General features: G+C 40.6%; 3 protein-coding genes across 3 annotated transcripts in view; 2 read left to right on the plus strand and 1 right to left on the minus strand.

Annotated features, from left to right (window-relative positions):
* Positions 1-2593: 2593 nt before the first annotated feature.
* LRRC57 (leucine rich repeat containing 57) lies at positions 2594-7824 on the minus strand. The gene is made up of 6 exons (XM_042790761.1): positions 7717-7824; positions 6865-7040; positions 5527-5662; positions 4550-4818; positions 3894-4079; positions 2594-3344 (listed from the first exon to the last, which is right to left on the minus strand). The coding sequence occupies exons 2-6, from the start codon at positions 6946-6948 to the stop codon at positions 3303-3305; spliced, it is 717 nt and encodes a 238-aa protein (XP_042646695.1). The 5' UTR covers positions 6949-7040; positions 7717-7824; the 3' UTR covers positions 2594-3302.
* A 42-nt stretch (positions 7825-7866) lies between these two features.
* Positions 7867-12520, plus strand: HAUS2 (HAUS augmin like complex subunit 2). Its single transcript, XM_032990052.2, has 6 exons — positions 7867-8132; positions 8752-8844; positions 10228-10297; positions 11079-11211; positions 11748-11856; positions 11995-12520. The coding sequence occupies exons 1-6, from the start codon at positions 7869-7871 to the stop codon at positions 12142-12144; spliced, it is 819 nt and encodes a 272-aa protein (XP_032845943.2). The 5' UTR covers positions 7867-7868; the 3' UTR covers positions 12145-12520.
* Positions 12521-15230: 2710 nt separating this feature from the next.
* STARD9 (StAR related lipid transfer domain containing 9) overlaps positions 15231-25241 on the plus strand; it is a 119530-nt gene continuing 109519 nt past the window's right edge. The window contains exon 1 of the mRNA XM_042790852.1: positions 15231-15294. Coding sequence (XP_042646786.1) covers positions 15248-15294 — 47 coding nt within the window. The 5' untranslated portion in view covers positions 15231-15247. The remainder of the gene's footprint in view (positions 15295-25241) is intronic.

Consider the following 25241-nt stretch of genomic DNA (forward strand, 5'->3'; position numbering starts at 1 on the left):
TACTTAGTCTAGTAGGTGAAATCTAGTGATTTAACCTACTGCCAATGCAATTTTATTTGAGTCAATTTAAATTGTATTTTTTCTGATGATAGAGCATCAGATTCCCAGAATGCTCTTAGCAGAGAGGAGGTAGGGGGGAAATACAGACTTGTGTTGACTTGCAGCAGTTTTGAGCTGCCGGAGATAATAGCATATCTGAGAATCACTCAGCAGAAGCACTTTTCATACAGCATCTTTCAACCACTAACTAGAAAAAAATAGAGGGACAGCCTGCATATTTGACTTTTCTGAGCATGCAGCACACATCCCATGGATACACTTCAGTGATGATAATTGGTAAATTCAAGCTAGCCTACTCCTTGATAAAAGATGAATTAAGAGTCTTAACATGGGGGTAGCTATAGTATGAACTGCAGCACATGCTGCTTGTGCAGCAGCGTGTGGAACTTACCCCTGTAAAGGCTACAGAGTAAAACAATTTGCTGTTTACACAACGCAGTGCCTTGCAGTTGCTAGTTCACCTTTGCTGCACTTTAAACAGCAATGTACCATCTAAACATTGATTAAATAAATGGATAAAAAGTATATTTTACTGCAGTAGAGAAGTGGAGACCAAGTGACTAAGGTGACATTTTACCTCAATAGTTCCCAAACTAAAGAGCTACAAGTGTAATTGTGCATGGAAATAAAATTGTTGTATCGTGTCACTTACAGAGTTGGAGTCATGAGAAAGCTGAGAAACTCCCGCTATAAAACTACCAATAGATTATGTAGTGCTAAAATGTACAGAGCAGTGTTCTAAGTGAGTTGTCATATATTGCTCTGAGCTAAAACATGAGCTTAGCAGCCCGATATTTGTCTTGAAACAAATAGTCTGTTCTAGAACAAATTTGCTTAATCCAGGACTAACTCAGCACCATTCATTATTTTGGATGATATTTTCTCCATTTTGCTTTACAAAATTTTTGAGAGCTGTAAAAACTCCATAGTAGCAAAGGAGCCTAATAATGAGTAAGTGAAAGGTTTCTAAATATACTAGTGATCAGAAGAGAAATCTTGACTTTCTCAAATGCTTCCAAAAGCATTTTTTCGTTAGCAATGCTAACTGCATAATTTTTACATGTTCTGATCTACTGTGTCTTCTACCATAGTTCTGAATAAGCAAAAGAAGCATGATACACAAATGTTAAATGAGAGAAGCAGCATTTCTGAGCACGTATATTTCCAATTAAAAAAAAGACAAAAACCACCTCCAACCCCAAACAGCACAACATTGGTAAGTGCATATTTATTGATGATAGACCATTCCTTTTGTAGTTGTCAGAGTTGGTTCGTGCGAAAGATCAATGTGCTAACTGGGGGGCTCTATTCTGTGGATGTTTCATGTATGGCACATCTCCAGGAAAAACCTAATCCTTCAAGTGGTGTTGAGGCATCAAGTAGAGGGAGCTAAAACTTATATCACACCTGTGCCTTTAAGCTATTCACTGCTGGCTTTCCATGTCATAAACTGTGGAGTCTTGGTATGAAGCTCAATAGGTTTCTGACTATACAGGGCCTTGCGTTATGGTAAGGTACAGGTTGTTTTCTTGAAGCACTTCCCTAGTTACATCTTGCAAAGTGAAGTAGCCTCATCAACATTGTCTGCTGTAAGCTGCTACTTAGAGGAAGATAGTAGTTTTTTCAAAAAGTAACACCTGGAATGGGGGTTATTAAGCAAAACTGGTTCCCTCTTCAATGACTGATCACATCCATCCTTGGAATAAGAAGCTGATGTTCCCTAAAACACTCTTACAATAGGTATTACTATGTAAGACTTGAAATAAAACAGCAACAGGGTCAGGGAATGAGATAGATACCTTTTCTGAGGATCTTATAAAAGAACCATTTATCGCTAATACTGTAGTTGTTACATTGAGGAAAAAGACTGTCACAGAGGTCATGTTACTTTTCTTAACTGCAGATGGTATAAGATGCTGAATACATTTGAGAATTACACCAGCAACGTTAAGGAATTTGCTGTCCCAATGCCCTTCTTGTCTCATGTAGGAGAGCTGAAGTAGAGAATAGTAGTGAAGCTGAGAATTCAGTTTCAATAGCTGTAACAGCTACTCAGCAGGTCTTCCCTCTTCAGTAGTTAAGGTAAGACAGTCTCATTAGGAAGAGATGCATCCATGCTTATCTTGCCAAGTGTACTTAGTACAGCTCCTAGTTGACTGTTTTGAGCCCACAGTACGTATTAACTGAACTGCTACCCAGGGCTTGACATACTCAACTCCTCTGTGGTCTCAAAGCAGTTGAAGAAGAGCTGTTACCAACAACTGATGGAACCAAGTACCCAAGCGATGGCTTTCCATGACAACTTCATACTTGCTAAAATGACAACAGCAGCAGTTACACTAAGTAAACTTGAACTGATTTTTTGAAAATAATTTACTAAAATAAACAAGTACATTTTCCTTTTTGGTATAAGTTATGCGATTGCATCCATTTTTAGCTCTTTCTAGGTGCTTTTGGTAATAAGGCAGCGGCAATAGGCTAGCAACTAAAACTTTCAGCGTTGCTCTCTACACAAGGAGTCAGTGCAAGGATATTGTATTTTCCAGCAATATACGTTTTTACTGAATACATTGAAGATGAAGCTCATTTTTCATTTGATACAGCTCAAGCAAAGTGGACTGTAGTGCAATTCTTGCTTATGGGAGAAGAAAGCCCATACAGTAAAATCTGAATGAAGGATGCTCAAACCATGATTTGTTTACCGGAAGCAGTTAATAAAACAATTAGCCACAACTATTTGTGCTTCATAAAAAACTTACACAAGTTATAAACTAAAACCTCATCTGTAAAAGTTCTCTGTAGAATAGCGCTTACTGCAAGACACAAAATGTTTCAGATCTGCTTTGGTGGTAGACCTTCCATGTGCTAGCATGGAAAAATGTTTCTAGAAGAAATGATCCTCTTACAAATCAACAGCCAGCTTCCTGACAAAAGGGAACTGGCAACATGGAAATGCTCATTCCCTTTCTCTGTGAAAGAACAAGCCCTGACAAAGGAGAACATGTATTGTGTTAAAAGCTATAGTGGCACAAAAATCAAAACTGGCCCCTGGGCAGGTTCATCAGTTCAATACCCATGTTCTCTAGTTCAAGTTTATTCAATATGGCCTTAACCGACCACATCAGACTACTAGAGGAGGAGTACTCTGATCATCTCCTTCACCAGTCTTGGTTTAAGTCAGTGAGGCAGGTGCTTCAGTCACTGGCTCTTCTTACTGGGAATACACAGGGTCAGAATAAAAGTCATGCAAACTTCTTTTTTGTAGCTGTAAATCGTTCCATGTACTATAAAGAAAATTAATACAGGATTCATTAATATTGAAAGCAACTAAGCTTCTGCTCTCAGACTCAAAAGCACTCTGCATCTAAAGCGTATTTTCATTTCCTAGACATAACCATTTAACTTCAAACAAACAAAAAAACCTCCAACAATTTTTTGCCAATTGCTCTAATTCAGATTAATGTTCTAGAAAGAAAGCCCTTGCAGTGCTGAACAGTCAAATCTCAAGTGTTAAGGATGAACTAACATTAAACAGTTAAGAATGCTGCATAATAGGAAGCATCCATTATTTTTTATCCCATCAAAATGAAGACATACACCTGTCATAAGCTACTCTTCAAAAGATGCTGATGAAAGAACCCTGATTGCGAATCCTATGAGAAAGTTCATCTTTGAAGAACTCTTGAAATTCTTTTCAGTTAGTTATGAATCCAGTACCAGTGACAATACCAATAGACTGCGCTTTTATTCACCAGCATAAAAGTTTAGTATTCCGAAAAGGTACTGGGTAAGGACTTCACCAGAAGCTTCTTTAAAAAAAAGACAACACAAACCTTGTCATAACCTTCCAGTTCTCTGAGTTTCTTGATTTCAAAGAGGTTGCCTTCTACTGCAAGCAGTGAGATCTGGGAATCACTGAGGATACTTTGAGGAAGCATGCTGAGTTCTAGACAGTTTTCTTCTAAACGCAAGACTTTGAGGCGTGGACAGTGGGAGATCTGCACAGAGATCTGGGAAATCTGGTAGAAATAAAAAAACACAGAGAAATGGGATTAAAATGTTAGTGATCCATGATTACTTAAAGTGATTTGTTTCAGACTAATATGGAACAATTACTGTGTTGTAAATTTAAATGACATTAACAGCATCTACTTAACAATAATGCATAAGGAACGATAATAATGATCAAAAATCCAAGTAACTTTTTTTTTCTTCCATAACAGGCAACCTACACATCTGTTTATCAGATTCTTACTCAAGAACTGTTCAAATAATTTTCTGTATGACTAAATGCAGGATTTGTTAGTAAATCGGGCAGTTGGATGTATAAGTACATAAGTTCTAGTTATGATCCCTCGTTTCTGTTGTTTGTGGGATATGTCTTTTAACTATAAAGTTTTGATGGCTGCAGCTTATGTTCTGTGCATGTCCTATGTCCAAGATAAACCATATCCTGAAATCTATATGCCCGTAAAATCTGTCACCTAACCTGATTCTGATTCAAATTGAGTTCGATAGCCTGCAATTCTCCCACAGTGTCGGGCACATTTTGGATCTGGTTTTTGGAAAGATCTACCACATCCAAGTGGCGAAGACCACAGAGCTGTGCAGGCACAGTCCGAAGCTGGTTTCCAGAAAGGCTCAGGGTTTTGAGAGCTGAAAGTTGTCCAAACGCAGCTGGTAGCTGCCTCAAGTGATTGCCACTCAAGTGTAATGTTTCCAGTTTTTTCAGTTTACACAGCTCCTCAGGTAAAGCAGCTAGAAATAAATGACAGAACAAAGAGCAGTAAGCATTCATACCAATTTGATTTAAATAACCTTCTGCATGGAAAATGGTGCTACGTTACAGTAATTTCTCACAGGATTCCTCCCCATTTCCCTATGAAGGCACAGATCCCTGCACAGAAACTTCAGCCCAATGACAACACATGCTTTTTAACCATCATCCATAAAGATCTTAAAAATGATCAGCAGATAAGGCAAACCTTCAAATCATAGCCTGAAAACACTACTCTGAAAGGATTTTAGCCTATCAGTTATACTCCTTACTAACTGCTTTGCCAATGTATTCTGTGACATTTGAAGTACCACACAATTCACAGCTTCAGGTATGCTTTAAAGGTATTACTTGACACACTCAAAGGTGTTACACAGCCATACTAAACCATCTGACACTATTAAACCTTCAGATCAGACAAGTCACAGCACAGAAATGTTACTGTTTTAAGTCCTTACATGTCATTGCAAAACTGATAATACAACTAAGTTGGCAACTAGTTTTGAAGAATTTATGGTTTGTTTGTTTGTTTGTTTTTTTTTCCTGTACATGAATTCCAAAGATTTCATTTAGGTGACTAAACTCCCAAGTTACATACCAGGAGAGTTAAATCATTAAATTTAGTTTCTGATCAGAGCAGTCAGGTTATTATTTTTAAAATCTGTGGAGATATTAATTAGCAGGCATACTCAGTTTGTTGTTGTTTAGAACAAGGCTCTTCAAAAAGGAAAATTTTCCAATGAGTGGTGGCAAGAGCTCTATTTTGTTGTTCGACAAGTCTATTGTCCTTAAGTTGCTTGTTAGCTTCTGCAGATCTTCAGGAAACTATGGGGGAGAAAAAGATACAGCACTTAAATTGTTGATACAATTTCAAATGTTCAAGTTACACAGCTTAGAATTTCAATTGAAATTTCTATTGCTGTGACATACTGTCATATGTATCACAATGTCCAAGCACTACATTGTGCAACTAAGTTGGCAAATTGGCTTAATACATATTTTTTTAAATATTTTTTAATCAGAGGAAGAGAAAAGGGATATAAAGGAGACTGTCTAACATCTAGGAAGAGTAGGCTTTAATCCAAAGATTTTAAATTAAAAAGGGACAATGAAGTATACCATGACATGGGCTCACCGATATTTTAGTTCTCTTGTCCATTCCTCTTAAACATGCCCATCATTTTAAAATATTCTACAGGTAGTTAACAACTCTTACATTTTAGCAGAGTAGGATCAGGATATTTTTCTCTTGCTTTCCTTTCTAAATAATTATGTAAACCATATTCCTTATTCTCATTGACGTCCCGTACTACTTTAATCTGAACTTGGCACTGAGCTGAAAAAAACGAAAAACCTGACAATCACTGTCAGCACGTCCTGGTCGATAGGCCAGTAGTTTTAATTCTCCTTTGGTTTGGCAGAGGAAAAGGGAAGAGAGAATGTAGGACAGTGGAGAAGATACTTTAGAAAAATCTTGGAAAATTACTGCAATATGGAGCTATTTTGGCTATCCCACGAATTGTTATTCGACTTATGGTTCCAGGATATTCCATGTTTTTCTGCAGTTGAGTCCAAGTCAATTTCCAATACAATAAACTTCAAGATGCTTGTAGCCCAGTGAGCAGCCTGTACAGACTATTCATATGACTACAATTAAATACAGCATAAATATCGATACACGACAAATTGTGGAATGTCTTTCTAGGTAACAATATGGTTATAAAGTTTACGTTTTTTCCCTCAAGCTTGCAGCCCTTTTTATAAAAAGCACAACATCGTAACTAGTACTTCTTGAACACACATGCACTCTTAAGCATAAGTTCATAAGCATACAAGTGCCCTAACAGATAAATCCTCAATCAGAAGACAATGCAAGCAAAAATCTCCTCTGCAAAAACGAAAAAAATAATGATGAATAATATTATTTCAATATTTATGAGAAACACCTGTGCAGTGCATTATGAGAATGAGGTAGGAGGAATCGCAGCCTTGCACACAAAGTCACGTTTCCCCTGCAATTACATTACCTCTGTAAGTCCCTTTCCCGTTAGCTGAAACACACCAGTTTTCTGTGCTGTCTCCAGGTGGGCTTTTAATGCGCTATTTCCCATCCTAACTGTTCTGTCAGGCGTACAGAGTTTGAGCGATAGTCTCAGCCAGCTTCTCTCAGTTATTCTGTGCTAGAGACTGCAGTCCAAAGTCTCTGTGATAAAGCAAATGTAAAAAAATCACTTTATGTGTATTGCCTTTAACAAGCATTTCAACATACTGAACCCTTTCACTCCTGTGTTTTCATCTCTCTCATAACTAAAATGTAGAACTTAAAAGATTGACCAAGCTTGAGGAGCCTTTGTTACAGCAGTCTGAAACGATGAAACAATGATAGTTTAAGCAGAAAAATTGCATACTTTCCACATTTCACTTCTTTCAGGGCCCAGTAGCATAAGAAGATTCTCCATGGAGACCGACTGTGATTTTAGTGGCATCTACCAGCACCGACCTGCCGTCAACACTACAGTTTTATTTGCCTTTTTGAAAACGCTTGTTTCATTTAGAGACTTGACTCCTTTGCTGTGACTAGATGCAGACAGAGGACCTCCATCTCCCGCAAACTTCATTAAGGTTTAATCCGCAGGACGAACTAAACCGGGTCACAGGCCGAGGGCTTAGCGTCAGGTTTTACAGCCGGGAGGTGGGGAAGGAAGCCTGAGAGAGCACGCAAACAGCCGGGCCGAGGAGCCCAAGAGACGCGGCACTCCCTGCCGCAACGGCGAGAAGCGGGTCAAGAGGAACCCTCGGCAAGGGAGGAAGCCAGCAATGACCCGTTACAGCCACCGCCCCCCCCCGCCTCAACCCCGCCCCGGCCCCCTCCAACCCACCTGCACAGACGCTGGCCGACCCTCCCCGGCGGCGGCGGAGTCCCCCGCGGTGCTCCGCCCTCGCCGTTCGAGAACCGCCGCTCCCCAAACAGCCGCCGGCTCCCCCGGAACCGGACGCGTCTCACCCCCTTCCCTTTCCTCTCACACCCATCATGGCGGCCGCCCAACGGCCACAGATCCCGTCCTCCGCCGGGGCTTCCGGAACCCCCGGCATGGCGGAGAATCCCCTCCCTGCTCCCGCAGCCGAGGCGGCGGAGGCTGAGCAGAGGGAGCCGGCGGCGAGCGAGCAGCAAAGCGCGGAGGACGGCGGGGAGCGGAGAGGCGCCGCGGCCGCCCGCTGGCTCTCGGAGGTGGGGCAGCCCACGGCGGAGGCCGCGCTGCTGGAGCGGTGCCGGGCGGCGGGCATCCTCGGCCAGGTAACGGCGCGGGGACCGCGCAAAATGGCGGCAGCGGGGCAGGTCGCGGCGTAACTGGAGCCGGGCGGGGGTAAAGGTTGGGGGAAGCGGTGGGGCGGGGCAGCTCTCCGCCTCCCCCGGGCCCCTCTGTCCCGCCTGCCTCGGGCACGCGCAGACCTTCGCGCTCGCCTCGGCGGCGCGTCCTCAGGTGAGGGTGCGCTGAAGGTGCTAAACCGTGTGACTCGTGAGGTAACCGCTCGTTACTTCGAAAGGCAGGGAAGTTTTCCCTTCTGCGATGGGATTTCTTGCGGGTTTGACTGGTGACAGCCTTCCCTACTAAGAATAACCGTGCCTTCGTGTGTGTGTTTTCCCGGAGCGGGGACGGGAGGGGCCGTGGTGTGCCGCAGCAGCATGCGAGCCGGTGTCGTTGAGAGTGTGCTCGTACTGCCTTTTGTGAAATTTCATTTTCGCTTATGTTAATTTTCCCCGAATAGGGCATCTATTTTGTGAGTTGTTTAGATTAAATTTACTGTATTGCATAGTGCAAGCGTTGAACAGTAACTGTAGACTAGTCTTGAGGATTTGCCTGATACGTTCCTACTGCTGACTGCATTTTTTTTCCATTGTTTTCCTTTCACAGGATACATTAGATTTAACCTGTAGAAAATCCCTGTGCTTTGTGAAATTCTCAGAGATGGAGAAAATGGCAAACATGAGAGCTGAGATCAATGAGGTACAGCCTGTACTGTTAATGAACACCCAGCATTTCGATACTTAGAGATTATACATGGCACCCGAAGAAGTGTCAGACTGCCATGTGCTATTGTTTCATATTTTGTAATTTTTTTAACAGTTTAGCACTTTAACAGTTGGCACATTTTCCCCAGTGGACTGAGTTGTTATAAAGAAAAGAACAAAATTATGAAACAGAAGTTTTCGGTATTTTGGTGTAACTGGAAAGATGTAGCAGCCCGCATCTTTGGCTGAAGCATTACCTGAAGCTTTCTGAAGAAACTGAAGAACAAATAAGAATTTGTAGTTGACTTCAATTCACAAAAATGTGTTTCTTTATAGGCAACTAGACTGTTTTGTTAGTTAGCAAGAGGTAACCTCAGTCATTTCCTACTGCCTGAATTGGCTGGTGGCTTGTATTTTATGATCATGTTTTCTGAGCATTTTCTTGCTGGTACAAAAACTATGCTTGTTAAGTTACACGATGTGGGCTTCAGCAGCTACAAAGCCTTACTGCAAAGCAGCGTGACAAATTCACCATTTACTTTTTTGGAGAATGAGTTAAACAGCTAGTATCAACCTGTATTGATAGGCAGAAGGAATTAATGGTTTCCAGCTCCCAGTAAAGTGGCTTCTTACCTTCCTTTGAAAGGTTTCACATACAAAGTACTCTCTCTAACAATTGTTCAGTATGCTGTGAGTGAAGCAGGTTTATTTTTGTCTTCTCCTCAGTGATCAAGAAAAGCAAAGCAGCAGTTCTGTGTGTCCCGAGAGACTGATATGTCATCCTTTTCTGTACTTTCCTCTGTCTTCTCTTGTCTAGCCGAAACAACCACAACTTTTTCAGCCACAGGAAGGTATCTGCTGCTCTTGTGCTGATTTATCATTAGAAAGAATTAAAGCTGAGAGTTTCACCTGAGGGAGCTTTTCCCACAGCAAAAAAAAAAAAAAAAAAAAAAAAAAAAAAAAACAACCCCACGCAAAACAACTGACAGAACACAAACAAATCTTTGCCAGAAGGAGGAAACTTGGGGCTGTGAGAGGTCTTTAGTAGTTTATAGACTGAAATGGCTTTGCAGGAGATGTAAGTTTCTGTGGTTTAGGAATTAAGCGCAGGATCTGTTTTTTCTGGCACAAATTCCCAATAAATCAGCACATTGTTTAGTTTTTTTTAAAACAAGCTTTCATATTGGCCCCACCTAGCAGTAGAAGCACTCTAGAGTGCTAACATGCTCTCATGTAAATTCTCACTCCTTCCCATGTGCACTCTCCCCCATGCTCCCACTTTCTCCCTTTCTACTTCCTCTCCCACCCCAAGAGAATCAACAATATCTGGATAAGTATGTTAAAAATGCATTTTCATTTGATGTTATTGTTATTGTAGAAGAAACTGAAAGCTGAAATTCTGCAGTTGGAGAAAGAGACAGCAGACATTGCTCACCCTTTTTACTTAGGTAAGTGCAGTTGTACCTTAGAAGAACCAAGAGTGGTAAATGGCTTTATCAGCAGATGAATGTTTCATCTGGATACATGACACTTTTAGAAGTTATTGCAGCTGTCTCCACTGGATAACGTGTTAGAGGTGGCATGTGTTTTACTAGCCCCTAAAGAATGCTTCCATACTGATGAACTTGCACCCTCTGCTGTCTCAGTAGAAGCTCCGTGTGTAACTCATTCTCCAAAAAAGTTGTGTGAGTGGTAAGTAGAGTTCTGAGATCATCAGTAGCCCGATGTGCTTCCCTTGGCCTGTGTGGTACTTTGCTGCTTTTCCAGTAACTCAGTATATTTCCGCTGTATCTGTATGCCCCTAAAATTACTTGGATTTTTATTTTAGTATTTGGGGATCATATGTTATTAATTTCTCTATTATTTCACACTTTTTCCACTGTGATTTGATGAATGCTTAAAAATATTCTAGCTTGCTACTACTGTGTTAAGCCAGTATGGTACAGTTTAAGTCAGTTTCATCTCAAAGACAGTTTACTTAATACTATAGATAATATAAAACAATTAACAAAGCTATAACTCTAAAAAGTAGGTGTTATGACTTTGAGGTGCATGCTGATATGAAGTCCTATACACTTTAACAACAGTCATCCTGTTTAATGCTATCTTTCTTGAGTGTAAACTGTCCAGTGCAGTAGATCAGAATTTTTCTTTCTGTCTGTCTCTAGAAGAAATTTTGCTCTTGAATTAGCAGGACAATAGGTTGAACTTTGCAATTTTATTTTATAGGCAAAAAATGTGAGATTTTGCAAGATATGAACAGACACTTGGAAGCTGTACTGAAAGAGAAGAAGGCTCTTAGAAAGAGGTTGATAATGCCCAGATGTCAAGAAAGCCTGCCTATTGAGGCTACTTTTCACAAGTAGGCATATAGAAAATAATTGTTCTTTGTTTATATGAGTCCAAATCAATTTGAACTAATCAGCAGTAAAATTCACACGCTTTCATTCACTTTTCCATTGATAAGAATAGAAATAAAACATGCAAACAGAACCTTAACTAAATGCTGGTAGTTTACCTATTGCTAAATCCATAGAAAGGTGGTGATACTTATTTTCATGAGTATTTGCTTAGTTTATTGGTATTGTCTTCTGAAGATTAACAGATGTGTCAAATGCTTGATTGATTATGCTTCCCCATAGGCAGGGATTGTTACTTCAGCATTTAGTGTTTCCCTTCCACTGTGATTGGCTCAGAACAAGTATGTGAACAGTTCCCAGACATGGATAGTACATGTTTTTAGAATGTAGTCCTAAATTAATTAGATGGTTTGGAACTTGCATAAAACTGGAGAAGAGGACTAAGAAAACCCACAGGGGAAAGAAATAAGAGCTTGGAAATAAAAAATCCTCATTGTTTTGCACAACTTGTGAGTAGGGGGCTCATTCTTGATTACAGGTATGTAGTACAATTGTTGAATGAGGCTGTGACTTTCATTGAGAAGCTCGAAAGCCATTTGCAGACCATAAGAAGCATGCCTCAGGTACCAGGCATCATGAGGAATATGGTGAGTAGCAAAAGAATTGAGCTTTCCGTCTCTTCCAGCATTAAGAATTCAGTGCTGTTTGGTTGGTTTAGGTTATTTTTATGTGCTGATAGATTGACAAGATGTATAGAGATGAAATCCAACTCTTTTCTGCTTCAGGACATTGCTTTGACAAAAACAGAGGTGCTCGTGGTGGAGTTGGAGGAACTGACAGACCAAATACTGAAATGGAGAGAGTGGCAACAAGAAGTGTATTCTGACAGCATCTGTGATACTGCTGGATTGGATTTTGGCTTATCTTTAACCTAACAAATCATTTTTCCTCAGATAGGATGGCTAATCAAAGAACTACCTTTTAATGGTCTTCTGTGAAAACCACAACATAGTGGTGCTTTAATCCAGCAGGGACTTTTTAGGTAATGTTTCTGTTCTTATGTAACAGTTCTCCAACTATTAAAAACAAACCAGGAAAGGACAATGAGTAGTAGCTCATAGGACAGACTACTGAGGAGACTGTTAAGGAGTTCTGTCTTGAAATAGTCGGACAGGATTCCCTTGGAGCCTGTATCTTCAGTGCAAATTTGTTTTGTTATTTTTTTATGCACTTGCTATAGTGTCTTTATTAATTTTTATAAGCGTCTTAATAATACACTGTATTTTATATGTTGTTATAAAATGTCAATAAAAGCATTAGACTTCAAGAGCTGTTTCTTGCTTTTTATTTTGTGATAAATTCTATAATTATAAGAACAGTGTAGAGTCTTAAGTGCCAGCTTATGCTTCCATAGGAGTTCTAACCAAGAAACTAAACTAGTTTAAAGTTACAGTTTATTATGGCTGACATGCTTTTGTGGGAAAGTAGGGAATGTACTTGGTGGTACGTGGCAGGGTGTACTGATTTGCAAGCCACGCTTCTATGATAGTGATGATATATTCTTCAGTCTCATTTTCTGTTGCTTGCCCTGTTTTCAGTTGTGTGTGTGTGTGCGTGTGTCCCTTCCCAGTTAAAATAAAACTTTTTCCATGAGCATGACTGACAACTTAGCAAAAACAATGATTGTTCCAGTCTGCAACCTTAGCAACTTTCATGTCATGAAAATACTTGTCGGTAATACATCAGTGGCAGGACATCCATAAATCAGGATAGTTGGTTGTCTTTGGAGGACATTCAGTTTTGTATTCAGGATACAGAGCAGGCGAAGTGGTGTGGGTGCATTCCTTTCTACCGTTGTATCGTTTAAGTTATTTGAATTCGTATGTCCAAGCTGTTGGTTTCTGTTTTTGGAAAGAAGAGCCCTTTATTTTTTGAAAGTCACCACTAGGTGGCTCAGTACTACACAAAGTTCACTGTAGTTCTGATTATTGCATAAAAAGGTAGAATGAAGGAAGAAATCAACTTTGGTTCTTTGTTGAGCACACTGTGATTTGACTTGCTTGTAATTGGTCTACTCTATACTTGAAATTTTTTGAGTATCCCATTTTTATCTTTTCAGACTGCATCATTCTGCTGGGTTGAATGACAAGGTACACAGCTAATGACAAGGTATATAGCTTAACAGTTCTCCAGTGTGCTACATAAGTGTAGCTGATGCTCCTCTCTGCTGCTGTTGAGAAAAGTAAAGAGGATAGAAACAATTTCTGTTAAGTCAAGCAGGATGTCACTAGATAGGATCTGAGAATATAAACTGGCATTTGAGTCCCATAACTGTTAATGGGGTCTTTGTGTGGACACTTGCTCCATGTCATTGCAGGATTTGAGTCCAAAGTCCCGTGTCACAGTTGTTGCAGGTGTGGAGACAGTCTTCCACATAATTGCAGAGGAACTGGCATTTTTACTGAAAATGCTTTGCACATTCTGTGAAACAGGAAGAAACAGGGTCCAGACTTCTGGAATTGTCGTCCTGTGCATCTTATCACAGGCTTAACCTCTATCTCATTGTCTTACAGTGATAATTTAGGTCAGCTGTTGTCATCCTACTTCTGGACGCATTAAATTAAAACATTTCTAGTTAGTTTGTTCATTATAATTTCTTGAAGGCAAATATGAGGTTTTTGCCATATCCCAAAGAGTTTCGCCTATCTTCTTTCCTGTATCCGTTATTGGAGAGTTGGCTGTGGAGAGGGTAGAATTTAGCTCATGTCATTTGCCGTTGATGTACCAGCTCATTCTTCGGGATAATTAAAGGGATAGATCTATTGAAGTAAAGAGTGATTCGCAGCTTGTAGGTATTCATTTTAGCATCTCTATGGTGGGTCTTGAGTTGGGAAAAGTGTTGTGTCCAAAGGATCCATCCCATACCTCACTCTAGCAGGTTTCTGTATTGTTGTATATTTTTAATTTAATGTTTTGGGAGCTTAAGGCAAATTGTCTCATGAGGAGAACTAAAAGTACAAGTAAGCAGTACAGGTAAAAGGCAATTTAAACAGAAGTTGTTTAAATGAACTGTAAAATACTCCTATGTGATATTCAGATATAATTCAGAGCTTCTTATATTTTGAAATGCAAAACCAGAAAAAGTCCAGTTAAGTATGAGTAACAACACTGGCAAAAACCAAACAGGAATTGTCTGGTGAGCCTGGCATCTCACTTACGCCAACGCTAGTTGCTCTCACACTTCCACAATAATGTCAGTGGCTGACAGAGACAGTATTGTAAAAGCACGGGTTTTTAAACTTCTGGTGTTTTTTTGTATTAATCTGAAGTGCAAAACTTTTATCAGTGCAGTAGTTTGACATTGATTTCAATTGTAGTTCTGTGGAAGTTTCACAATTTTATTTTACACCATAAATACAGCCTACATAAAGATGGGAGGTTTTCAAAGGAATTTAAAACACTTGAGAGCTTGTCTTTAGCCCTAAGAAGGAAGGGATGCTTACCTTCCTTAAATTACTGTCAAATTAAATTTAGAATGCTTTGCTCTTTAACGAGTGCTGGTTTTCTGATTGCCTTGGCGTTACTAGGAAAAGAAATGGGATCAAGCATACGTAGTCTTAGACTGGCGGTTCTTCACTGGTGCGAGGGGGGTTCTCAGGGAGAGTCCCTAGGCATTAGCGTCGTGGCAGCACCCATCTAAATGGGACTGTCGGCATTAAACTCTGAAGTAAAATCCAGGTTGTTATGCTGCTGCAAAGGAGAATTTGGTGGTGCTGCCCGTTTTAAGCGTGGAAACGGCGTCTTTTGGCCTGGAGGTCCCGCTCTCCCTCTTCTAGGCGGAGAAACCCCGCGGTTTGGGTGCCGGAGGCGGCTGGGGGGAGTGTTTTCCCGCCCCCCCCCGCCCCGCGTGCCCGGGCAGGGGCCGTTTCCCTCCCGGCCGGGCCCTCCCCTCGCTGCGGGGCGGGCGGCTCCGCTCCTCCCCGGGGGCGGGATGCGGGGCCGGGGCGCGGGCGGCCGGGCCTGAGCCGGAGCCGAGCCATGGCCAACGTCAAGGTGGCCTTGAGGGTCCGGCCTCTCAGCAAAAGGTGCGGGGCGGGGGGGACGGGGAGGCGCCGGTGGGCAGCGGGGCGGCTGAGGGGGGCGGTGGGGTGCCGCTGGTCCTGGCATCGGGAGCGGGATCGCCGCTGCGAGGGGGCTTATCTGGGACTGAGGGAGGGACAGCGGGTGCTGAGGGGGCTTAACGGTGAGGTACGAGGGGTGGCAGGACTCCTCTCGCCGGCTCACCAAATAGCGTGGAAAGTTTTCTTGGAGAAGTCACCCGCCGGAGCTGTTCGGCTGCCTTCCCTCTTCCTGAGCTCCCCAAAATAGGACAATTGTCATCCAGTGTCAGGGAATCTTCCCTTCCCCTTCTGTTGTTGCTGTTTTTTCCAGCGAGAGGCAGAGCCGGAAAATCCCATTGTCGCTCAGCTCCGCTCCCTCCCCGCCTCAATCGGCTCCAATAGAAATCCCAAAAGCTGAATGATGAGGCTTGAAGACATCTCCCACAAACAAAAAGATACTGTAGCACAGTGCTCTGGTGTTGTCTGCATATAATACATAGGCAAAACCTCCCAGACTTTGGAAATTTGAAAAGAAAAAGAAAAAGCAAGCAGCCAAATTTCAGTGGCTGGTAATTTACTCCTCCTGTTAGAGAAATGCTATAGCACTTCAACCCGAAATGGTATGAAAAGTGCTACAAGCTCTGAGGGTCAGTCTTTGATTTGATGCTCTTTCTTTTTAGCATGAGTCCCTCACATTGTTTTCTGAGTGCTTTGACTTCTGTGATAACTTGCATGTAGTAGAGAAAATGATTCTTGAAGAGTTGCCCAGCCAGAAAGCTAGCCTAGTCATTTAGTCGTCAGTACACTAGGGTATTTTGGACTATTAAGTTCTTATTTGACCTTTTTTTTTTTTTTTTGCAAATAAAGATACCAGCGAGTGTTGAATAAAATTAAAAAAAAAAAACAAAAAAAAAACAAAAAAAAACCAAACAAACAAAGCAAACCAAACCTGCTAGTCTTAATAGAAAAGGGGAAGGTAAAAAGTAATTTACAGGTTTTGAATATATTTTACCATTGACTCCAAGCTAAGTGATTTAAAAATTACTTTGTTCATAATTTAAAAACATGTTTGGGTAATATAGTTCTGATTTGTTGTACAGCTGTGAATGGAACAGTTTTTAATAGATACTGGCATATTATAACAAGAGTTGCAGCATTGAAGTAAGCTGAGTTGAACCTTTCATTGCTTAACGATGCTTTAGTGTTGAAAGTATTATTTGATTTTTATTTTCTTCCATATTGTTAGTCATTCTTCAGTTAAATAAATTGCCATTATGCTCTCTAAAAATAAAAAGGAGTATATAAGTGCTAAGTATTAACATTAAATGATAATTTGGTAATGATACTATGTGATACAGACTATAGGACCCTTTTGTTTCAGTCTTGCAGAGCTCACTGGAGTCTGAAAGTATTTAAAACTTTGACTTGGAGATATATTTCATTGTGCAGTCAATGACGTATTTGTTTCTCCCACAATAGCATTTGGCTGCCTATTTGCAATTATGTAGTGGACCGAGTAGGATCTCCTGTAGACATAAGTTTAAATGAGTGTTTCCTAGCAGCTGGGGAAGAGAGGCCAAAGACTGAATGGGCAGGGCTGTAATCTTCCCTTGCACCAGATCCTCCTCGGTGAGGAATTCTGCACCACATCTGTCTTAATGTTTTTTTCCCCAATGGGAAAATGGGTGGCATTACATAGTGCATATATCATTATAGCATTAAACAGCTCCTTCAACTCTGCCAGATAAGGTGTGATAAATGGGAAGACACTTCGATACGGTCAGTATGGGCCAGCTGTTTGGTAGGGAATGTAGTTTGGAGGGGAGGGTAGGATCTGAAAGGTGGACAGCCTCCTGAGCGTGGGAGAAGCTAATCTGGTGCTGAAACAGAAATGTTTGTATGAAGGTGAGAGTGGAAACCCAGGCTCTAATTTGGGAAGGGACTGTTAAGTAATCCCATGTGCTCAACCTGTGACTGGTGTCACAGATGGGATGGGGAGGCAGAGGCCACTCTTGTGGTGTTTAACCCCAAAGGGAATTGGCCATTTATTCTTCGTACGGTGTTGCCACAGCTGAGGTCAAGGAAAGCATTTCAAGATGGATTTTCTATTTTATAAATGGGAAGGGGAAGTGATTGAATATTTCTCTGTGAAGACTCTAACCTGAGAACTTGCTTTCTAGCCTTGACCAAAATTGTCCAAATGTAATGATATCAAGGCAAATATCAAATATATGAAGGCTTGAAGTAACCTTGATAGGCATTGAAAGGACTAAAGCTCTCAGTGTTGAGAGAGACCTGCTCTTTCTGTTCCAGCTTCTTGTAGCACTTCCATATTGCGGTCACACAAGCCCCTCACCCTCTCTATACACACACACCGTGATTGCCTCTAACAGGTACCCATGTTTCTAGACCTCTTAGGTTCTTTAAAAAGAAAAACTTTCTGCAGAAAAATTTCAGTTCAACTGGATTGAAGTACTGTAATGTGTACAATCATAGTTCCAGCCAAAAATATTAAGCTTGTCTTTTTAAGAGTCCCAACGACTGAAAATCTGTGGCCAAAGTCTACAACTAAAGTGTTAGTTGGTTGTTTCTAGACTGGCATACAAACTGTACTTGCTCATTGCTTCTTTTCATTTAATATACAATGTCACATGAATGTTGGTTTTGCATCTCAAAATTTACAGAATAGTCAGATGTTAAAAGATGTTAATATGGGAGTTCATAAAATCCTACCTTCTGTTTAAAGTTTCAGTTTTTTATAAAACATATTAATCACATCTGCAACTTGTTATTTAGCATAAGGCAAAGAGTGGTCTTTTTGTTCTGTGCCTGTATGGTGCCCATCACAATGCATTCTTTGACAGAGAGCTCCTATGCACAAATAATCCCTGATGGTTATAAAGTGAGTACAGTTATACAGAATGCAGAAGTTTTTCCTTTGCCTAAAGTTTAAATAGCTTGTAGCCAGTGTTCATCATAATGCTATCAGTCATTCTGTAACAGACTAAATGATTTTTTTATCACCCAAACGTTGTCCCGGGAGTAAATTCCCTCAAATATGTTCCCTGGAGTGACACTGCTTTTAAAAAGCCTTTATTACACATTTACTGTTCTACATACTAAAAAAGATTCGTTACTTTGCTGTTACATGGATATTTGTTCTGTGTAAATACATTTCCCCCTCAGAATGAAACATGGAAGCTTGAATGGGTGCTATAAATTGACTATAGTGATAGGTAATAATCAGGTATTAAATAGGAGCTTGGAACTGATGAAATCCCTTTATGATTTATTTCCGGACATCTTAATGCTTGGTCTATTAGATACTAGGCTTTTGTAAGGAAAGTATAATGTTATTTTTGGCTGTCATTCAGAAGCTGTTGATGGAAACACTTTCAACACTAGCACGTAACTATGTGAACTAGGAACGTTGTTTCTTTTTCTTTCTTGATTTCTGCTGTGGAGTATGCCAACACCAGGGTCTGCAGTGTGGTGCTGCGATAGCAAAACTGACCCTCCAGACCTGGAAATAGTGTGACTGGCTGAGAAAGAGGGTACATTACCCTTCAAGTATTTCAGTGCCGTGTCTAGGGCTCTCCTTGAGCCTGGGTAGCTCTCTTAAAGCCGTGTTGGGTGTCCCATCACAATTCCAGTACCTGGCTGTGGCTGCTCACTGCTCTTAGGGTGGAACTCAGCCCTGTGCTGTGTGAGAGGAGGAAGGGAGGGCTCTGTCTGCATGGGAGGCCCTCTGGGAGGGGGGGAGCAGTTGGTGTGTCCAGGACAGTATCGCTGGGATGAGGATGGGGCTCAGCTGCCTCAGACCTTTTCCTCCACGATCTGCTTCCATTGCATCTTCTGCTCTGCATCCAGCTGGTCTCAGTTCACTTCTGCAAACCCAGGACACATTCCCTTGTCACGGTGTAGTTTGAGAGCTGCTAGGTAAGCAGTCTTAAGGATGGGATAGAAGGATTTTAAAAAACAGTGCTCTATACCACAATGAAAAGCCACATGCATTACTATAGGATTCTCTTTTTAGCATGTACCAGTGACTAGAAGATATTACATTCCTTCACGGATTGTGGATTGAGGCCTGGGTAAAATCACAGCAAGTTTGTTTAATGGAATTGTAAAGCTATAGTGGTGTTAAAAACTTGATGCTAGGGCATGCAAGTTGCCCTGTGACACTTTTTGAGTTTAAAGTAGTTTGCTGGGCCCTGAAATTTGGGAGCTACTTGTGCAAGACCCTACCCTGAAAAACAGAAGACATACTCTGCTGTTAGAAGTATCTTCTGCGCTTTTCAGCTGCCTCTGTGGCTGGGAAAAGGAGAGACTGGCAAGAAGCTCTTAGTTGGAAGGGTCTTTCCTGGTATCTTTAATAACTCACAAACGAACTCTCTCATCTTCTATGAAACTCACAGACACGTCACCTGAAACAGTTGCTAAACAGATTTATTAATCCGAAAACTGCCCTTTGCCTTTTTTTGCTTTGCACTGTTTCCAAGCTGTAACTTGAAGCCTCCTGGCCAGCTATTTCCCAATCCCCCCTCAGGAGTTCCTGAGCTTGTCCTCCAAGTTCTGGCAAATGAGAACATCAAAGAAATGTCTGGGTAGCCCCAAGAGGCAAAGCTGAACCACCCTTCCAGCTGTGCAGGTGTTTACTATCACAGTCTGAGCTGCAGCAGTCATTTTCCTCATTACTGCTGCTTTGTGTGGAGTAGTCCTCTAATCACTTTCCTGGGATGTAGCAGGTAATGAAGCTGGAGGATGGGGTAGTGGTGGAGGAGTTAAGTCTGAGGGCCTAAGAACTCAGGTGATGGGGTTGAGCAAGCCTGAGGTAAGGAGGGAACAGTAGGAAAAGTTTCTCATTTTCCAGAAATCTGCCTGGTGTGCCAGGTGAACCTGAGCAGTGTGTTGAGCACAGCTGCAGTGAATAGGTGAGAGGAGCTCAGAAGACTGATGCATTGTGATATGAACATTTAAAATTACTTTCTATTCATTACTTTAAAAATCATTCTGGAAATGATGCAAAGGAAATCACTATTGGTTTTTACTGGGCATGCCTTTATTAATCTGCTGCAGGGTCAGCTTCGTAAACTAGTGTCTCTGCTGTGCTCCACTTCCTTTGTTCTTTGTAATCACCTTGTGGTAAATAAAAGGAAGGATTCTTTTGTAAGCAAGACTTACTGCTGTTTTATAGGCTGTGCTATTAGCTATTTTATACGCTCATGTATAACCACAAGAACTTAGATACAGCAATATGACCTGCTGCTAAGAGTAATAAGTTGTAGGAAATTTTGTAGAAAACATTCCTTGAATCTTATGCATAACAGATGTTAAATGCCATATAAAAAAAAAAATTATAGCAACAGCAGATTGGAGATGCTTGTTGTTCTCCTTCCTATCCCCACCAAAACAAATTATTCAAGCATATTCCTTTTTAAATGTTTATTCTTCACTAGTTGCTCACTGCTGCCCTTTTTAAGCACTTTCTGAACCAGCTGTGTTCAGGTTGTTATATCTCTGTCTTAAAAATTCATAATGCCACTGTGAAGAGGAGTGTATTCTGAGCAAAGATAGACATAGACATTTAGGTTAACATTTCAAAAGGTTTTCCAATTATAGTTAAAAAAAAAAAAAAAAAAAAGCCATGACCCTACTTTATTCAAATTGTTGTTGTGATACACTACCTCAAATGTCTTTGATGCAAAGGTATAATGACACAAGATATTGGCATCATTAGTATTTGTACAGTTTATTTTTGTTTACGACTTCTGCTTAAGTTAGCTTCTCTGTGCTTTTTGGATAATGTTTAAAAAGTGTTTGTATTTAACTTTCTTTGGAAAAAAAACCCAGTGTTTGCAAGGGGAGAACATTTATTTTCCTTTATATTTCTAAAGGGAGATGCGAGGGGTTTTTTCTTACTTTTGGTACTTTCCTTAAGTTGACTTAAACTTTGTGCTGTGACTCAAGTGTGTGTTGGATAAATTAGCTCTCCATTAATGGAGTATTGCTCTAATCTCCATTAACTGCTTTACTGGATGTAATTGGAAATAACTTCCTTAGAAAACTGTGTATGTTTTATATTAGCACAAGAAATATACTACAGTCAAAAAATCTCTCCAAAACGGACACAGGATAATTTGGCTTTATAAGGCATTCAATATACATTCTGAATGGATGTAATTTTCAAATACAAAACAAAATACTACTCTCTTTGAAGAAAATTACAAAATTGTCTTTGATTTAAAGGGGGCCAGAATGTCTCTGTGAAAAGAAAATGTGTAAATATGGGAAAAAAACAGGTAACAGGCAAGAGCAGAAAACACCTTTAGTTTGCTTAGGACTGTTACATACTTCTCATGATATTCCACGGTTTAGACTAAGGCAGGCCATTGAACACAGTATAGTGAAGTGTCTTTCTTCTACCCTGACCTTGTTTCCTTACCCTTCTCAATTGTATATTTTAGTATATATATTCCTTGTTATCTTGGTGCTGTCGTCCTCTTGAACCTAGAGAAGTGGCAGGCTTTTATCTACTGAGATAGCTGAGTGAGTGTTGTTGCTCTGTGTCCCTCTGTTACACGACAGTCCCTTTCTGCAGGTGGTGGTAGTTGAACTGTGTTCCAAAAGCCATGGGGTCTGGGGTTGGTACCTGATGGTGGGAAAGAGCTGTCTCAGGCCTCCAAGAGTTGCAGTCTGAATATCTGTACAAACTGCACTGGTTATGGATTGCTTATGATTTCAAGCTTCTTTTCCACAGAAGAGCTGGATTTTTTTTTTTTTCTTTTTAAAGTTGAGACTCTAATTTTGTGTTTATAAAGGAGGACCCTCTCCCAAACAAATATGTTTTAACGTTTGTGTATCGTGTTTTGTAACCTAGCCTATTTTTAAGCTTACCTTGACATCTTTTCCTCTCCCTCTCAAATTAGGTATTTTCCTTTGCCTAGTCTATTATTTAAAGTTTCATGTAAACTATCATTGAGGTGGCTGCTCTTTTCTCTTAATATCTGTACTTGGCCTTAGCAGGTGGTTTTCATAAGCCACATCTGTGTTTTTATAAGGGTACTGCATCAGCAACCTTTCCCGGATATATTCTTGCAGTTGCATGAAGCAAGTTTTCTAACTTTGGGGAAGGGCTGACTTTCTAGCTCTTTTAAAGGGCAGGACTCACGTCCTGAGTGGCCACCACCACCCATTCCACAGAAGATGACGCTTCTGCTGATGTTATGTGACAGTACTGTGCCTGTACTCGTTAAAGCCAGGAGCACAAGGTGCTAGCTGCTGGTGGTTTACTTCCCAGAGTGAGAAGCTAACTGTCTTGTCTCTTTTTTCACTTCCTTTGTTGCCTGTGCAAAAGCAGCTACAACAATATCCTAAAACATCAGCAAAAGCAGCTTTTGAAAGCCTTCTAATTCTTATTTTGCTGTTTCATAGAACACTTTTCCTCCCAAGTCCTAAAAACACTTTATGAGCATCAGAATGTTTTCAAGTAGGGATTAAATTTTTTGTACGCAGCAAAGAAAAAGGGGGCACAATGACATTCAATAACCTGGACAGAACCATGTCTTTGCTGGGCAGTTTCATCCTCTATGACCACATACTCTGAGAGAAGTCATAGTAATGTAAGATGATGTGACTGCCTGCAGAGATCGCTGTGCATCTTCCCTGGGTTGTGGTGCAGTGGTTCCATGCTAGTCTTGTGGAACCTCTGTGTGATCCATGGTGAGACACCACCACTGTGTGCAGAGAATTTAAGCGTGCTTTGAGTAGGATTTCCCCAGTTCCCTTTCCGTTAGTTCAGTGCTCTTTGTAAACTTTAAAAAGCAGTGCATTTCTAAAATTTTCCTGCCATCTTCCTATCTGTAGCATAGATTTTAAACAAAATAATGGAGTTTTTTTAGAATTTAAGGGTTTACTGTAGTAGCTGCTTTTGATACGATGAAAGAGGTACCTAAGCAAGAGGGATGAGGCAGTGAATCGCAGCATTCACTGTCACAGTCGTTTATTTAACTATGATCGCAGTTTGAAGTTCTGTTCTGCTAGAATGAAAACTGACCACTGTATCCAAATTCTGGTTTGCATGGAAATTCTGACATTTGCACAGAATGTCTTTGATGCAAAAGGCTGTGAACGATACTATCTCGTTACTCAATAAACAGTTGGGAAATCAAAGGTGGATGAAACTGGACTGACTGGACTGTAGCTTTGTTTTAAATCCTCCTTATTTCAAGCTTCTTAAATGTTGGTGGTATGACAGATGAAAAGACATTTTGCTCTCCTCTTCCCTCCTCCCTTCAATGAGTCTGCTTGAAAGAAAGCATCGCTATTCCACAGCTGTTCAAAGCAATGATGATTCATCAAGAGTATTTCTGACTTGGATTGCTCAAGGCAGATGCCCGGTGCTCATGTTCTAGCAGTACAAGACTTCAGAGATGGTGCAGACAGAAACACTCTTGTACTGTCCTATCTCATGGGCAGGGTTGCAGAGCTTATTGTGAGTGGAGGAGGCCATCCTGTGCTTCCTCTCCTAGCTCATCTATCTATCTATCTATCTATCTATCTATCTATCTATCTATCTATCTATCTATCTATCTATCTATCTATCTATCTATCTATCTATCTATCTATCTATCTATCTATCTATCTATCTATCTGTCTATCTATCTGTCTATCTATCTGTCTATCTATCTGTCTATCTGTCTATCTATCTGTCTATATGTCTATCTCAAAAGTCTGTTAAGATTCTTTAACTGTTTGAGCATACCTGTATCTGAAAAGAGCACTGACAATGCCTCATGTTTATCTCTGCATGAAATATTCCTATTTTTATTGCTATATAATATTTTCAAGGAAGAACAGGGGGAAACCACACAAGGATGGGGACAATCTCTAGAAATGGTGATTTTTGACTATCAGATTGTGTTAGCCGTTATCCAAGCCAATTAAAGCTCTTTACAGCTGGGAGTAGCCTTGAAAGATGACTTGAGCAGCATGACTAGTACAGCATTGTGCTGTCTTGGTGAACTCTGTGTACTTGGCTTCAATATAGATTTTTAAATTATTTATAAACATCTGTTCTGAATTTGGTAGGAGGATTGCTGACTGGGTGTGTGCTCAAATTTGCCAGACAGTAAAACAATTATGACTTAAAGAGAAACATTCAGAATGGTACTGGGTAGTACTAAATAATGAGAAACATTGAAAACAACCCTGAGGTAAATTTGCTTGATTGTTGATGGCTTTTTTTTTTTTTTATTCCACTAAAAAATCCTGCATTAGCCAAAGTGAAGATGTTCATACTATTAACAGCTTGACTTTCTCAGGTTACAGCAGTAGAGATAAGGATACAGATTATGCTGGTGTTGTGGAGGGATGCTGTGTTTGGGAAAGTTGCGGTTGTAGGTACCTTAACTTGTCAGTAGAGTGCAGAAAATTTAATGGCTGAAGTCTTTGACATTCTCTACAATTTCTTATGTAGCAGCATGGACTCTTAGTGATCTTCTCATTGCACCTTTGGTCCCTCAACAGACATGACCTCAAGCATTTTGTCTGGACAGTGTTCTCTGAAGACTCCCAGAACTTAGAAAATATGCCCTGTATTGTTTCCATGGCCAAAGTCAGTCACTCAGGAGGTGCAAAGATGGCAGTTTCTCAGAGATACCTCTGCCAAGGCCACCAAGAAACAAGAGGCAGAGACACTGTACAGTATACTATTAATGGAAAGGAAAAGATGTATCTGACTACCTGAAGGTTTCCCCATAATACCTTTAGACTTTATGACCAAGAAAAATCGTGTGTTAGATTTGCCTCAGGATTGTACTACAGCTGCTGGCATGGTGATTGCATAGGTGTGCCATTAGATGGCACAAAGTGTCCCAGGTACAAGTGGAGGTAGTTTAGTAAATGTTGTACCTTACGTATAGGCTATCATA

This window comes from Tyto alba, unplaced genomic scaffold, assembly GCF_018691265.1.
Source record: "Tyto alba isolate M040663 unplaced genomic scaffold, T.alba_DEE_v4.0 Super-Scaffold_18, whole genome shotgun sequence".
NCBI lineage: Eukaryota > Metazoa > Chordata > Aves > Strigiformes > Tytonidae > Tyto > Tyto alba.